Consider the following 15,730-nt stretch of genomic DNA (forward strand, 5'->3'; position numbering starts at 1 on the left):
GAACATGGACCTGCTTGACTACCATCACCTTCCAACAGCCAACCACGCGGACGATCAGGGTAAATTTAATGTCTTCAGTGGCTTTGTTGGTGAGGATGTTTGTATGAAAAAGGCGAAATGTCTAACCCTCGGATGGTACATACCGGGAGAACACCTTCCTCGGTCAACCAGTTACATCTCTTCCTTGTCACAAAACAATAGGTGCATAATTACGGTAGACCGACTTGATAGTGTGCTGTTATCTCAAGCGGGTGTCACCTGTTGTGTTACGGACAATGTGCTCTTTCCCCGCACTAACAAACTTTTTGGGTTTTTTAGGCCTCCAAAGCGTAGTCAGATAGTCCTTATGCTAGCTACGCAAATGACTAAATTATGCTCTGTGTACTGAAAAGGTGGTGTGTCAGGTCCACTGATGCATACATCCTTGCAGTAAAGTCGGGGTATACAAAATTTGAGGAAATTTAAACCTGTTACAAACTACTGAATACAGTGTTCGCCGGCTGGGCTTGAAAAACAAATACACCAGGCTTTAGTCGATGAGGGGAGCGTATCACGTAAATGTGAAAGACCAGGAGTTAATCGCCAATTTACAGCGAAGATAGACAACTTATTCTGCTCGAGGGTTAAGTTACGAGATAACCTTCCCGAGACACATTCTCGCCACTTATCTTCACTGAATAGCCAAAATTCAGGTGCAACTGAACAGTCACCAAAATCACTTAAGGTATGCCGAGTAAACAACGTTAAGCCAACGTCTGATAGATACAATTAGACAGAGTCAACATGAACTATGTATTGTACCCATCTCCGCAATCCTTACCCGCTGTTAGTCAGTACTGCACCCCGTGCACGCATATACTAATGCAGCGTGCATGATGCGCCGAGAAAAGCCGGACTGCATGTTTCTCCACGGGGCATGTTTTCTCCGGAAGATGTACCGCCTTCCGGGCATTCTGTCTGGAAGCCGCCAGTCCGGAGTATCAGTTTTTGCGACATATATAGCTGTGCACGCCCTCTGAACCTTCATTCAACTTGCGTCAGTCGATCCAAGCAATCGTTTCCTAAGCTCTTTGCCCTCTTATAACAACATACCATGTCATATATTTTGGTTACCGGTGGTGCCGGCTACATTGGCACTCACACCGTAGTGGAGTTACTCGCTGCAGGGTACAAGGTGGTCGTTGTGGACAACTTGGTAAACGCGTCGTACGATGCGGTCGCGCGTGTGGAGGCGATCGCGCGCGCGCCGGTACCGTTTGTGCGCGCGGACATCCGCGATCACGCAGCGTTGGACGCGGTGTTCAAACAGTACCCGATCGCCGCGGTGATCCACTTCGCAGCGCTCAAAGCTGTCGGGGAGTCGACAAAGACCCCCTTGAAGTACTACTCTAACAACATTGATGGTGCCATCACGCTCATGACGGTGATGGAGGAGAACAACGTTAAGAACCTCGTGTTTTCCTCTTCCGCAACGGTTTACGGCGATGCTACACGCTTCGAGAACATGATTCCAATCCCAGAGCACTGTCCGACGGGCCCAACATCTCCCTACGGGCAAACCAAGTTGACGGTAGAGAACTTGATCCGCGATGTGCACGCGGGCGACCCGGCGTGGAAGGCGGCAATCTTGCGCTACTTCAACCCCATCGGTGCGCACCCCTCAGGGTTGATTGGCGAGGACCCGTTGGGGACCCCGAACAACTTATTGCCATACCTCGCGCAGGTTGCGGTAGGGCGCCGCGAGAAGTTGGCTGTGTTTGGGAATGATTACGCATCGCGCGATGGCACACCGATCCGCGACTATATCCACGTGGTTGACTTGGCGAAAGGCCATTTGGCCGCGTTGAGGTACTTAGAGGGTCAGACCGGGCTCTGCCGCGAATGGAACTTGGGCTCAGGCAGGGGCTCGACCGTGTTGGAGGTGTACGCGGCGTTCTGCGAGGTGGTGGGTCGTGCATTACCGTACGAGATCGTGTCACGTCGCGACGGCGATGTACTTGACCTCACCGCACGCCCGTCGCGCGCGAAAGAGGAACTAAAATGGCAGACGCAGCTTACCGTTGAGGACGCGTGCCGCGACTTGTGGAAGTGGACGCTGGAGAACCCGTTCGGCTATCAGACTGCAAACTACGTATGGGACCACTTTGGCGCACGCGACAGCTACGCTGACCGCACGCACACTGTCGCGACCACAGACGGCCGCTTCAAGGTGACATTCACAAATTACGGCGCGGCAATCGTGCGCGCGACGCTTGACGGCGTTTCGCTCCAAACGGGATTCGACCTGGAAGCGGGCTACAAACTTCCAGCTAATCCATTTTTTGGCGCCACTATCGGACGCGTTGCGAATAGACTTGCAGATGGCGCGCTCGTGCTCAATGGCGCTACCTATTCTGTGCCATTGGCCAAGGGACACACCCACGCGCTCCACGGCGGACCAGCGGGCTACGACAAACAGATGTTTTTGGGGCCAATCACCACCAAGAACGAGAAAACCGGCGACTTCCGTGTCAAGTTTGTGTACAACGATCCGCACATGGCAAACGGGTTTCCTGGCGATGTTGCGGTGAATGTGATTTATACCGTGCGTGCGACGGCCCGCGGCGGTGCGATCGATATCGAGTACGAGGCGGAGCTCACCGACCAGGCAGAAGAAACTGCAATCTCTATGACCAATCACACGTACTGGAACATCAGTGGCGGTGAAGATATTGCAGGAACTGAGCTTGTGTTGGTATCTGACCAGCAACAGGAGGTGGACGCGACGTTGATCCCAACCGGGAAGTTTGTCACCAACAGTGACGTGGTTACGTTCAAGGACGTTGCTGCGGGCAGACGTGCGGTTATTTTGGGGACTGAAGAACCGAAGTATGATTACTGTTTCACGGCAGGGGATGCGCGTGCAACCACAACCGACACACGTGCGTGTGCGATGGTGTGCGTCGCGGAGGCATATCACCCTGCCACAGGCATCACATTTACAACCTCCACAACCGAACCGTCCTTCCAGATATATACTGGGGACGGCGTGAACGTTCCAGCTGGGGAATTGACGCCGGGGTTCAAGAGCAGGGCTGGTTTCTGCGTGGAGTGCGCACGGTTCATCAACGCCGCGAAGTTTGAGGAGTTGAAGCCGTCGGTGGTGTTGAAGAAAGGGGCAAAGTACGGGGCGAAGACGGAATACAGGTTTGAAAAAGCCGAAAAGTACTAGTTCTGCAGCATGTATGTCTTGCAAATAGACTAGAGATTAATGGAAATTATGCGTAGTTTTGAGGTATGGATTGGTAAGAATATTGATCAAACAGCGTATACCGAGGGATTCAGACTATCAGGAGAAAATACATGGGATTAGACATTGATGCAAGCCGATTGTGATATATTTACTAATATTTAATTGGTTCGTTCTGGCCAACATTAATACTATAAAGAGTAATGAACATTTCGGAACGCTGTTCGGGCTTCTGCTACGACTAGCGTTTCTTGATTTCAATATACTATGAAGAATGTACCTTCCTCCCAGGTAGTAGGGAAAGTTACTAGTATAAGTTCATTACCTTGATCTTATGTAATTAATTACTACAAATACATGGAAAATCCAATGAAAACCGTTTTAAGAACGTTAGAAGTTGAGAACATTCGTAGGCTGATCAACGAGGGTATGGATTTACACCACATCCTAGGCCAGGCCCCCTTAGGTTCCCAGTCAATTCGGGCTTGGGTAGCATAATATTTAGTGAGTCGGAAGCATTACCCTCGCCGTAGCAGTACTACGATAATGTGTGCCAAAGTATACATTCTACACAAAACCAAATTAATGGATAGATTCATACGCAGCATTACAATAAAGATTTAACAAAGCCCGGCAGTATATCTCCCGACAACGAACGACAAATACCACAAAGTCATAGCTGCGGTATTGCCAGAAAAGTCCTCCTGGAAGGTCAAGACCCAGTTCAAGAAACCCGGGCCCGGACAGATCCCCAACAACCCCCATCCGGCTCCAAAGAGCATGTTCCCGATGAGGAACTTCGGGGTAATTTGGGTACTCTTGACCAACAGAAACTCCTCATGCAACAACGGCAAGATTTCGTTCGATTGCTCCACCTTCTTGGAGCCTTTTGCGTGGACAGGCTTGTTAGTTTGCGGAAGAATGTAGAAGTTCCACAAGTACACGTTTGGTACGATGCAGAACAAGATGATCATGAGCAAGGACGGGTCAAAGGAAGAGAAGTCACCGGTAAAGAGAGCTCCTCCCAAGGAGAGGAAGCGTAAAACCTTCAAGTTCTCAGCCATCCCGCTAATGAACAAGCCGCAGCCAAAGACGAAGCCACTGAACTCTGCAGCAATCATGCGCAACAAGATGGGAGAGGAGCCCAGGGAATTGCCAATGGCAGACTTATCGACAGATCCGGACATACCTGGCATGACAAAGTAACCGATGACAATCACGGCTGCGAGCAAGGTGAGAAGCTTGCTCTGGTTGTCAAAGAACTTGTGGGAGTCGACCCTCCAGCACTCCGTGGCCACGCCGTATTCGTTGAGGCAGGTGAGGACATCGCCAGGGAAGGAGGGGTTCTTCTTGAGGGTGTTAAAGCTGACAGTCATGGCGGTGGTGCAAAAGACGGCAGTGGCAACGATGCTGCGGTAGCTTAGGCGCGAGAGGCCGCTCAACATGTGGCCAGACGTGCAGCCGCTGCCCAACTTGGTGCCGAAGCCAATGAGGAAGGAAGAAAAAGCAATCACTTTGAAAAGATCGTGCTCCTCGGTGAACAAGTGGTCAAGCGTGGTGTACTGCTCTAACATTGGCAAGCGGATGACGTCGAGCTGGACTCGCGGGGAAAAGTCTGGGAGGTACCACGGGATGAAGTAGCATGAAGTGGCAAGCCCGAGAATGAGTGATAACTCGTGTGTGAGGAGATCGGTGGCATTGCTATCATTACGCACCTTCGGTTTGCTGGTGCGGAAGGCAATGTCCCATACGGCGGTGAGAATCGATGAGATACCGATGATCTTACCGCACTGAATAAGATACGAGGTGGTGGCCACCTGGAGAAGTAAAGCACCTATGCCAGATTCCAAGGGGGTGAACATGAGACAGAGCAAGGGAGGGTAGAGTGGACTGGGGAAGTTAAACGAAACGTAATAAGAAACAGATATTATAAAAAGCTAAATAGGTTTTGCTCGGCTACAAGTAAAACTGCCGCCGGGAATGCCGGTGGCGCGGGTTGCCAACTGCGGCGCTAGAAGTGGCTAGAGATAATGGCAAAGCCACGTGCAATGTAACGGTTGCATTTCATTAGGTGAATAACGGAGTAGGCTTTTCGTCCCCTTTTCCTGAATAGAATATTCGTGTAGAGATATTTCATTACTTCAGATCTTTAACGGGCCATGGACGTTTTTTCCGTCCCCAGATCCCTGTAAAGCGTTTCTGTGAGTGAGAGCAGCATGAAGCCCCAGTGGTGATGGCTTGATTCTGTTTGCATGCACGTGGAACCGTTAATAAGGCAGCTTCACTGGGTTAAAAGGGGGTGTGTATATGCAACAATGAGATAAGAAAGTTTATAATAATTGTACTCTTGAACGCCGTAAGCAATGCGATGTCTTAGGGTAATTTTCGAATCTAGTTCACACTTTGGCAGTAAGTCATGGCCCAACGCACAAGGGTGGAGGTTATAGAGAGTTTGATGAATGGCCACATCTGGGTACAGATCTGATACCTTTTTTTTCTCTCTCGAATTCTCCAGAATGCCCAGGCTTTTATCCGATGTCTAAATACCCAGGCTCCAACACAGCTTTTAGTATCCCCTATTATATCTGAAAATGGATGTATTCTATTAGGTTATTGCTTAGTGCAGTCGCGATCGTCAAAAGCACTTGGAATCTACAGGATGCCTTATAAGCTCAGCTTGAGCCCTCTATTGGATTATACGATCCACCTTTAGAACTACATCTAGGATATCGCAGTAAAATTAATAATATATATTGCCCAATTTTACAGTCTACCATGGGGGAACCACGCTATAGAATTTGCTGGTTATACTATGAAAAATTCGCCACATGGTTCCCAAAGCTAGCAATCATTCGTTCTGTCTGTCCCCGCACGACCTCCTGATCGCAAAACGTTGTGTCGCCACTCAAAAGAGCCACCACCCTCTACACCCTATTATCTACCACCATCAAATCATCCTCACGCCATGCCCTCGCCGAAACAGCTTCTCCATGCTTTTGCGATGGCTCTGATGGCACTTCTGGTGGTTTTCTCTATCATCTTCACCCACATCTTGGTCAAACTTTTTCTCCGCGACAACGCGCTGCTCCAGAAACTGGTGTTCGATTTTACTAGAAAGACGTTTATTATGGGTCTCACGGCGATGTTTGCCATTTTTGCTCCCACTAGCTTCCACGTAACTACTGATGCCTCCGTGCCTGCCAAAAGTTTTGTGGAGGACGCGGATGTGCCTGGGTTCGTCCGCGCATTCTTCATTGACAACTCGGTGCTCATTGGAAACCACCAGATCTACACGGACTGGATCTTTTTGTGGTACCTCACATATATCGGAAATGTTGCCACTGATATCCACATACTCATGAAGGACTCAATCCTGAAGATCCCGGTTATCGGCTGGGGAATGGGCAATTTCCGCTGGATTTACATGTCGCGCAAATGGGAAACCGATAAGACCAACATGTCGAACCGGCTCCTGGAAATGGACGCCAATGCACGCGGCTGGGGCCCTGCCCAGGGTGTTAAACCCGTGTATTCGCCGGATGCACTCATCAAATGGCCCCCGGGATTCGCCAAAAACACTCAGCGTTTTCCTTACATGTTTCTCATGTATCCAGAGGGCACCAACATTTCGGAAAACACGCAGCCACGGTCAGACGCGTATATCGCCAAGACTGGCCAGAAACCGTTGAAGCACGTGTTGATGCCACGTGTCACGGGGTTGTACCATTGTTTGCGCGAGTTGCGCAAGACCGCAACGGTCGTGTACGACATCACTGCGGGCTATTCAGGTGTCAAAGCCGGCCAGTACCCCCAGGATGTGTACTCCTTGACCAACGTTGTCTACGACGGGAAGAACCCGGCGGTTGTTTCGTTGCACATTAGATCCTACCGCCTCGAGGATATTCCGATGCTGACCCAGGATCACCAGACTGCGGCCGAAGAGGCAGCACTGTTGAAAGAGTTCGAAGCGTGGTTGTTCAAGATCTGGTACGAGAAGGATGCTTTGATGGATTATTACTACCAGCACGGCACGTTTGTGCAGGAGGGCGAGACGATTACAAACAATGTGACGTTTCCGTTAAAGTTGCGCAGAGCATGGGACATCTGGTATGTGTACGTGGTGCCATTAACTTTTGTGATTGCAGCTCGGGCTGTGTTCCAACTTGGAGGGAAGGTAGCGTCTCTATTTGTATAGAAAGGACGATTTCAAGGCTGAAAGGCACCTGGTGGGCATGTTTTGTACTCCTAGCTTTAGGTATGGTGATTCTAATGAATAATTCTGGCTCTGAATTTGATTTTAGATGGTAGTTCTAATGTATGTTAGAGCCCCTCGAATTAAGGAGAAATTTCTAGTGAAACCTGAGTTGTAAAGCATGGTCTGACTCACAGCGAATCCGAATGCTTGAACGATATGACATGGTTGGATCAGACGCGGTGCAAATTTTTGGGGATTGTTAGATAAAGCAGTGATTTTGTCAGAATATGTAGAAACTGCAAGTCACAAGGAATTAAAGTATGTTGTAAAGTATAAAACGAAAATATACACCCTTACAGGTACACAGACTGCAGTAGACCGTTCTACATCCTGAGACTAACTGCGGCTAACTTCAAAACAAACAGATCAACTAGCATTGTATATCAACTAGATTGTGCATCACCAATCCCGAATAAAGTAATCCCACTGGCATAGCTCCTGAAGCAGTATAATTACTCTTATTTATGTGGCCAGTTGATTTTCAGTCAGTCCCTAGGAGAAATGTCACAAGGTTGCATCACGTATCATTCCTCCATCGGGAATACATCTATTAGCTAACGGTAAATTTCCAAAAATAAACTGGAGAAAATACATCCTAAAGCGATTCAATAAAATATTTCTAAATAAAATCCCTAGCCTTCCGCCTAAATATCTAGCTAGAATCTTTATGCCCAATATTCTAAATGGTGTTTAGTCAAAATCTTCTCCTGCACCGACCTAACCCTAACAAAATCTTCTCCTGCACTAAATAAATATCCTGCGTATATAGTAACCCGTTACCCGGCATCATTTGTGCTGGCCACCAGGGAAGCCTACTGGAAAATTTCGCCTGTACCTTTATTTTTCCTCATCCACTCCTCTTGAAAGTAACGTTTTTTATTATCCCTAATAGACAGTACTGTCAACAATTTCTGATATATAACCCCCCCCCCCCCTTTCTACACATGTCGATCGAGACGAAAGAAATCACCCTACAGGTGGACGCGTTCATATATAAGCTTAAGCGCCGGCACATCTCCGGGTCGTACGACGTTGCGCTCGAGACGTCGCACTTCCTCATGCGAGTCATCTCCGCCGCGCGCTGGACGCACCCGGACCAGTTGATCGAGTTGATGCGACACGTGGGTGCGCGTGTGATCCGTGCGCAACCGCGTGAGTTCAGCTCGGGCAACGTGATCCGCCGTGTGTTGGCGATTATCCGTGACGAGATTGAGGCGCACGAGAAGGAGAACAATATCAACGAATCAATGTTTTCGCTTCTAACCACCAATGATGTGGCCAAGAGCACCAAGTCCAAGTTGAAGACGAGTGACTTGCGCTCCTCCACTATCCAGGGTATCAGGGACTTGGTCGACGAGATCAGCAACATCAACGAGTCGATCGAGGCGATGACCGTGGACCTCATTCATGACGGTGAGGTGTTACTAACGCCCACAATATCGCGCACAGTACTCGAGTTTCTCATCAAAGCGCGCCTGAAGCGGAAGTTCACCGTTTTGGTCACCGAGTGCTTTCCAAACGATACCCTGAATGCACATGCGTTCGCAAAGACTTTGTCGGACAACAAGATCGAAACAGTGATTATTCCCGACTCTCTCGTATTTGCGGTCATGTCGCGTGTTGGTAAGGTGATTGTTGGCGCGAAGGTTGTATTCGCGAATGGTGGCTGCGTCTCGTCTGCGGGAGTTGCGGCCGTATGCGAATCGGCGAAAGAGCACCGCACGCCGGTATTTACAGTTGCTGGCTCTTTCAAGTTATCTCCGAACTATCCGTTCGACAGAGATTCGTTGATCGAAGTCGGCAACTCTGGTAAGGTTCTCGAGTATGATGACAGCGATTTGGTGTCGGAGTGCCAAGTTTCCAACCCGTTATTCGACTACGTTCCTCCTGAGCACATTGATCTCTGTATCACTAACGTGTATGTATCCGCCTTTTCCGATTATCGCAGCTTACTCTTACTAACTCGTCTAGTGGTGGTTTCTCGCCAAGTTTCATCTACCGTATTGTCTTGGACAACTACAAACCGGAAGATACCAATCTCTAATAAATCCAATGCTATGAATGACGACCTCCAACGATGCAATGATAGACCCAATACCATTTTTTTCCCCTTTTTTGAATGAATGTGTCCTTCCGGTCTTCAATTTCCCTGTAAACTCCTTTTCTTTTTATTTCTTATGCTCCCAAACCAGCCCTGTGCCTCGCTCGGTCTCATGTTCCACCCTGAGATCTTGAGCTGGATGCTTTATCGATAACTACCAATGGCTCGACTTGTCTTGTCGGCGGTAAGATACTCGCAAGGGGCAAGATCAATCTTAGTCTTTCTTTGAGTGCGATTACACCAAGCCAAAAGCAATGGTGTAATTGTAATTATAAGACTTTACATCTGTAGCGTGTATAGCTAATACATATTCTTAACCGGAACGAAGTGAAATAGCTAGTATTTTTGAGAGCGGCTCGAGATTATGCCGATTGCAGAAGTAACGGTGTATGTGATATCTACGGTCGTAGTATGGTGCAAGCATTTATCTCTCTATTAAAAGTACTGGACCAGTTGGGGTATTTTGTAATTGTTAGCCCTTGCAGTTTGCTACTTAAGATTGAGAGGTGAGGTGTACGGCATCAAACATGGGCAAGGATGCGTCGGTTGATTTAGGTGCTATATAGTGATTAGATCAACATAAGTGCTTCACATCAAATGGGGCTACACGTACTGAAATACACGCCGGTATCTATTCCATATACTATTGTTATCTATTGGCCGGTACAACAAGCTTTGATTTGAATCAAAGATCCAGAACATGGAATGTCATGGCTCAAAGACAATAACCAAAAGGTTGGAATATCAGCCATTTATTTGGGACTGAGGGTTACTTTCACAGCCACAGATGTTTATAAATATATTTCAACAGTACAACTTGAACCCTGAATACGAATCAAAAAAATCGCAATTTCTCATCTGCCTTCACGCGTTGCGCGACCAAGTTCAAGCATTTCACGTGCCACAGATTTAATTACATGCAGAGAGCCCTTTTAACCATTTTGTTTTGCCTCATTTGGATCTTATGTCCCTAAAACTCAGAGTCTCTCTAGTATGAAGTTGAAAATAACTACCGGCTCAACCGAGACCCTTAAACGTGTGTGAATCCCCTTTTAACCCTTACTACCATCCATACTGGAAGGTAGCGCCACCCAAATCATCGAGCTATGCTCGTTTCTTCGCTCCGCTACTAATACCTTAGACACGCTCGGCGCAATCATTGCAATCCGGAAGTTTTGTGTATTCCGGTTCACCCCCGATACGCTTACGATCATCTCTGCGTCGCTCTCGGAGCCCCAGATCTGGAGCACTATTGCCGCTACGGCGTTCCTGACTTACGAAGTCGAATCGGTACGTGACAACATCGTTTCGGTTGAACTCAACATCGAGCCGCTCCTTCAGGTCCTCCGCAGCTTTCACAAGACGGCAAGCTCAGACCAGCTCAATATCCGACTTCAGCGGAAGAACGCCGTGCACGGTCAGCGGTCTGCAAGCTTGGCATTGTTCTATACGGAACAGAACGCATCCGGACACCTCATTACGAACACATTCCGCATCCCCGTGCGGGTATTGAACAAGGAAAGTGACGAGCGAATCCTGGAGCCTCTCCTCACGAAAGTAGATGTCTTGATCAAGCTTCCGCTGGGAATTACGTCGCTTTTCAAGCGCATAGAGCGATATAAACGGACGGATAAGGTTACGGTGACCGGCACGCGCAACGGCTATCTTGGCTTGACCATCAAAGAAGACGGATTGAAAGTAACCATGTCGTGGAACGCATTGTTGGATGTCAGTGAGGACGAACGGGGCAGCCAGAGCCAGAGCCAGCATGAGGTAGGGCCAGACGAGCCGCTTTCGGTGGATGTTAAACTCAAGGACTGGCGTCTCGGGGCCAAGATGTGTGATTTTTGCTCCAAGGTGGTGTTGATCATCAGTCGAGGGGAGGCCTTGGTGATCCATTGCTATTCGGATGACGATCAAAGTGAGATTATTTATTTTCTCAGCTCCGTGAGTGGGTGAGGTGAGGGAAGTGCAAGAATCAAGTGATTAATAGAAGGGCTAATGGACTATAGCAGAGGTGTTTAACCTTTACCATCGTTTCTCGTATATTTCACTAAACCGGGTCAAGGCCATGGAATCTCGATTTGCTGCAACAAAATGAAATTATCCCGGACAATAAATCTATTGTTAAAGCTCTGAGATCTTAAATTTCCTAAACTCATTCCGAGAAGAAGCACCATATTACTGTATGCTTACCATGGCACCACTTGAAGCCGAGATACATGTATGTTTGCTAAACCTGGAAACTTGACTGGGCTCACTTAACCAACAAAAACAGGCTACGGAAGATGAAAGTGATCCAAAGGTACCTAATTTCGCATTTTCATTCCAATTGAGCTGATAATTACCAGTAGGTGGTTTCGAGGTTTCGATTTATCGCTGAATCACTATGTGTGGGGTTATCATATTCACTATGACGTGACGCCAAGTATATGAATCTTAAATTATATTTTTATGAATAAAGAAAATCAGTTCAAATGAGTGGTGGCCTTGTAGTCCATTGACTACAGCGTAAATATTTTCACGGCTGAACAACCCCTAGTGTTCTAACTTGGACTCGAGGGGGAAACAGGCTGATTCTCCCAAGACAGGGCGCGACTGTCGTGCGCCAACCAAATGCCTTTTGCGACACGCCATGACTGAGCGCGTAAAAATAAACGCGATTAAAGTCCATCTTGCTCTCCGCTTCTCTCTTCATTCCCCTACCAAATACAATATGTCATCCGTTGATTTTGAAAAGATCTACCTCAACCAATCGCGTACATACGGACGTATGCGCATCGTGGACTCTGGACTCGGGTGGAAAGCGGCAGCAGTCACCACCGGCGGCTCCGTCACGAACCAGCAGCCGTTCCTCTTGCCGTCGGAAGAGGTAGGCCTGACGTACTGGTCGCGCGGTGCACGTGGCTGGGAGTTGCGTGTGCACACGAAGAACCAGGGCGTGGTGATGCTCGACGGGTTCGCGCAGGCTGACTTTGCGGCGTTGAAGAGCGAGTTGCAGCGCAACTTCGACGTGGCATTGGAGCACAGGGAGCATTCGCTCCGCGGGTGGAACTGGGGAAAGACAGATCTCGGCAAGCACGAGTTGATCTTCTCGGTGAACAATAGACCGGACTTTGAGATTCCCTACAGCGAGATCTCCAACCTGAACCTCACGGGGAAGAACGAAGTGGCGGTGGAGCTTAACTTAAGTGATAAGCGTGCAGGGGACGAGTTGGTGGAGGTGCGGTTTTACATCCCGGGGACGACCGAAAAGGGCAAAGGTGAGGCTAACGGCGAGGCTAGTATCGAGGCCACGGGCGAGGGTGAAGCCACCAACGACGAACTTACAGAACAACCCGCGGCCAATTACTTCTACGAGCAGTTAAAGGACAAGGCGGATATCGGACAAGTCGCGGGCGAGGCCATTGTCTCTTTCTCTGACGTTCTCCTCCTCACGCCACGCGGCCGCTATGACATCGACATGTACCCAACCTCGCTTAGAATGCGTGGGAAAACTTACGACTACAAGATCCAGTACCGCCAGATCGAGAAGATCTTCCTGTTGCCCAAGCCGGATGACCAAAACCACCTCCTTGTGCTCCAGATTGACCCGCCATTACGCCAGGGCCAGACGCGTTACCCGTTCCTCGTGATGCAGTTTGCCAACACCGAGGAGATCGAGGTCGAGTTGAACGTGGACGACGCGGAGTTTGCCGCAACGTACGCTGACCGCTTACATAAGAAGTATGACCAGCAGACGCACATGGTCATCAGCCACTGTTTCAAGGGACTTGCCGAAAAGCCAATCGTCGGGGTGTCCGACTTCACGTCAAAGTACCAGATGGCGGGTGTGACCTGCTCGTTGAAGGCTAGCGAGGGGTACCTCTACCCGCTCGCGTCGTGCTTCTTGTTTGTGACAAAGCCGACAGTGTTCATCCCGTACAAAGAAATTACGAACGTGACGATGTCACGAGTTGGCGCTGCCGGTGCTGGCTCCAAGACGTTCGATCTTGAGGTAAACCTCAAGGGCACCGGAGGCTCCCATGTGTTTTCGTCTATCGACCGCGAGGAGCTTGAATCGTTGCAGAAGTTCATCGAGGCTAAGGGTGTGAGGGTCAAGAACGACGACAAGGAGGCCCAGCTGAGATTGAACATGGCTTTGAGAGAGACGTCCGATGTTGACATGGACACTGAGAGTGACGATGATGATTTCAAGTCCGGTGACGACTCGGATGTTGCTGAGGAGTTTGACTCAGATGCGAGTGTCAGTGATGAAAATATGAGCGGTTCGGATGCGGAGCCGTCGAAGAAGAAGGCCAAGAACTAGAATAATGTATTGTTTGTTAGAGTGGGAATGTAGGGCTACCGGATTTGCATTGGGGATAGGCGAATAATGGCGGCCAGTGGCAAAAGCTGAACTGAGGGTAGTGGATGTTACCCGTGATTACAGTGTTGGTGTGAGGTATAGAAATGGAGTATGCTTCGCAAAACACTAAGTTTGGAGGATGAGACGGTGATGGTAAGCTTGATTTATTTGCTTTGGCAGTTGTGGGAGGAAGTTTGGTGGAGCAGATGGCAGAAACTGGGCCTGGACCTTGAGTACAGGTAAAATCTATAGGTATCAGTAATATCTTGAACATCTACATAACATTTTGCACAAAATTTTGTGGTAGCGTGATCATAGCTCATGAGCAACACTAAGGAGTGTGGGTAGCTTTCTTGAACATGTTTGACTAGCCATGAATTAACCAAAATTTAGTCCATACCTGACTCCCAGATAGGGATAAATAATCCTAAGCTCTCGGGGATTCCTGAAATCCTAGTCGTACCTGGCATCTACCTTAGCAGCTATGTATGGTTTCTGAATTTGTTGGTGATATACTGTCTATAAACAAGAGAGGAAAAGGCAACTACAAGTTTGGGCCATTGGTCCATTATTCGATTTAGATACTAAGTTTCAGTCATCTATAAGTGCATATAGCTTGCCCAGACTTGCCGCTATTGGTTTCTGAGTATCTCTCTCCTATAAAAGTTAAAGTACGCCGTCAACTGAACGGTATGCTAGCCGATTGTATCGTATCCATGTTTTATCGACTTTTTTGACCACCCGTACAATCTAACATATCCCTACAGAACCCCCGGTCAAATTTTTCCTCAGACATTGCTCAAATGTCGCCGATGGTGTCCATTTCATCCGAGCATCCTCTAGGCATATTGAGCTTCAAAAAAAAAAGATAAAGGCTCATTTTCTAGATCTACTGGACCGCTCTGCTTAAGAAAATCATGCATCTCTTCCTCCCACAAATATTCAGGAGCCCATTCCCCGCCCAGCCTACTTTCAATTTAGCCCTATACCTTACCGTTAATATTGGAAATACCATCGGTATTGGCTAACAACGTTAGTGCAAAATATATTTAATACGTCTGCGCTGAGTTTACCCGGAAGTTCCTATTACCTCGGAGCGTACTACCAACTGCTGTGGCATCCTTACGGACATAAAACAACCCTATATTGGCCTACGAGAACTAACTAGTTAGCATAGCCGCCAATAAGGTGGGAAGCAAGAAAGGCAAAACAGAGTTTACGAAATTGCGTTGAATCTGCGGGTCAAACTTCCCAAACAGGAATTACTGAGTCATCACCATACATAGTCCAACGCACTCACAGGTGAAATCGGCACTGCATGGCTCTGACGGCTTTAGTAATATGTCAGCACCCGGGAACCCCGCAGACACATTCGTTTGGAGCCTCCCTTTTTGGCAGCTGTTGCCGGAATCCAGGGATCTAAGTGAGAAAATAACGAACCATTAAGTAGCACCTATAGCCGACTAAACCTTAAATCCCCGCGGAAGTTTCCAGTACAGCTCATGTTTGCTTATAGGCTTAGCTATAGGGCTTTTAGAAGAGGAGCAGTACGGTTTACGACTCAGCGGAGATAGCATATCTCGGAGTTTAGGGGGCATTCAAGTAATTCCAACTATAGCCTTTAGTTTGTGAAATAGTTTACTTCCGCCTATTCAGTAATAAAGCAATTATGTACGTGGCAGAAAATTCAGCATACCCAGTAACTACTCAAACGTGACATAGAATTGCACCCGCTACAATACCATACTGGTACAGGTAAGAGAAACGATTACGACACGTGTACCCATACATGCCCCC

The 15,730-nt window shown here is 48.3% G+C and overlaps 6 protein-coding genes across 6 annotated transcripts; 5 read left to right on the forward strand and 1 right to left on the reverse strand.

Moving 5' to 3' along the window:
* Nucleotides 1-1,048: 1,048 nt before the first annotated feature.
* Nucleotides 1,049-3,435, forward strand: GAL10 (bifunctional UDP-glucose 4-epimerase/aldose 1-epimerase). Its single transcript, XM_019127729.1, has one exon. The coding sequence runs from the start codon at nt 1,094-1,096 to the stop codon at nt 3,209-3,211; it is 2,118 nt and encodes a 705-aa protein (XP_018988421.1). The 5' UTR covers nt 1,049-1,093; the 3' UTR covers nt 3,212-3,435.
* A 414-nt stretch (nt 3,436-3,849) lies between these two features.
* Nucleotides 3,850-5,091, reverse strand: BABINDRAFT_164802 (YeeE/YedE family protein; the record flags this gene model as incomplete). The annotated part of the gene is made up of 1 exon (XM_019130283.1): nt 3,850-5,091. One exon carries the CDS (start codon nt 5,089-5,091, stop codon nt 3,850-3,852), a length of 1,242 nt encoding a protein of 413 aa, XP_018988422.1.
* An 874-nt stretch (nt 5,092-5,965) lies between these two features.
* Nucleotides 5,966-7,694, forward strand: BABINDRAFT_159551 (putative acyltransferase). Its single transcript, XM_019127730.1, has one exon. It carries the CDS (start codon nt 6,195-6,197, stop codon nt 7,422-7,424), a length of 1,230 nt encoding a protein of 409 aa, XP_018988423.1. The 5' UTR covers nt 5,966-6,194; the 3' UTR covers nt 7,425-7,694.
* A 688-nt stretch (nt 7,695-8,382) lies between these two features.
* Nucleotides 8,383-9,908, forward strand: GCD7 (translation initiation factor eIF2B subunit beta). Its single transcript, XM_019127731.1, has 2 exons — nt 8,383-9,402; nt 9,456-9,908. Exons 1-2 carry the CDS (start codon nt 8,429-8,431, stop codon nt 9,526-9,528), a joined length of 1,047 nt encoding a protein of 348 aa, XP_018988424.1. The 5' UTR covers nt 8,383-8,428; the 3' UTR covers nt 9,529-9,908.
* Nucleotides 9,909-10,539: 631 nt separating this feature from the next.
* Nucleotides 10,540-11,565, forward strand: MEC3 (Mec3p). Its single transcript, XM_019127732.1, has 2 exons — nt 10,540-10,621; nt 10,727-11,565. Exons 1-2 carry the CDS (start codon nt 10,579-10,581, stop codon nt 11,542-11,544), a joined length of 861 nt encoding a protein of 286 aa, XP_018988425.1. The 5' UTR covers nt 10,540-10,578; the 3' UTR covers nt 11,545-11,565.
* A 705-nt stretch (nt 11,566-12,270) lies between these two features.
* POB3 (FACT complex subunit) lies at nt 12,271-14,245 on the forward strand. The gene has a single exon (XM_019127733.1). It carries the CDS (start codon nt 12,302-12,304, stop codon nt 13,892-13,894), a length of 1,593 nt encoding a protein of 530 aa, XP_018988426.1. The 5' UTR covers nt 12,271-12,301; the 3' UTR covers nt 13,895-14,245.
* Nucleotides 14,246-15,730: the final 1,485 nt, after the last annotated feature.

Source organism: Babjeviella inositovora, assembly GCF_001661335.1.
Source record: "Babjeviella inositovora NRRL Y-12698 unplaced genomic scaffold BABINscaffold_1, whole genome shotgun sequence".
NCBI lineage: Eukaryota > Fungi > Ascomycota > Pichiomycetes > Serinales > Babjeviella > Babjeviella inositovora.

Bases quoted from the DNA above. Each gene is read 5' to 3' on its own strand.
- GCD7 (XM_019127731.1), top strand. From the start codon at position 8,429: ATGTCGATCGAGACGAAAGAAATCACCCTACAGGTGGACGCGTTCATA. The intron at 9,403-9,455 runs GTATGTATCCGC...TAACTCGTCTAG, and splicing joins GATCTCTGTATCACTAACGT to TGGTGGTTTCTCGCCAAGTT.
- POB3 (XM_019127733.1), top strand. From the start codon at position 12,302: ATGTCATCCGTTGATTTTGAAAAGATCTACCTCAACCAATCGCGTACA.
- GAL10 (XM_019127729.1), top strand. From the start codon at position 1,094: ATGTCATATATTTTGGTTACCGGTGGTGCCGGCTACATTGGCACTCAC.
- BABINDRAFT_159551 (XM_019127730.1), top strand. From the start codon at position 6,195: ATGCCCTCGCCGAAACAGCTTCTCCATGCTTTTGCGATGGCTCTGATG.
- MEC3 (XM_019127732.1), top strand. From the start codon at position 10,579: ATGAAGTTGAAAATAACTACCGGCTCAACCGAGACCCTTAAAC. The intron at 10,622-10,726 runs GTGTGTGAATCC...CTAATACCTTAG, and splicing joins CTCAACCGAGACCCTTAAAC to ACACGCTCGGCGCAATCATT.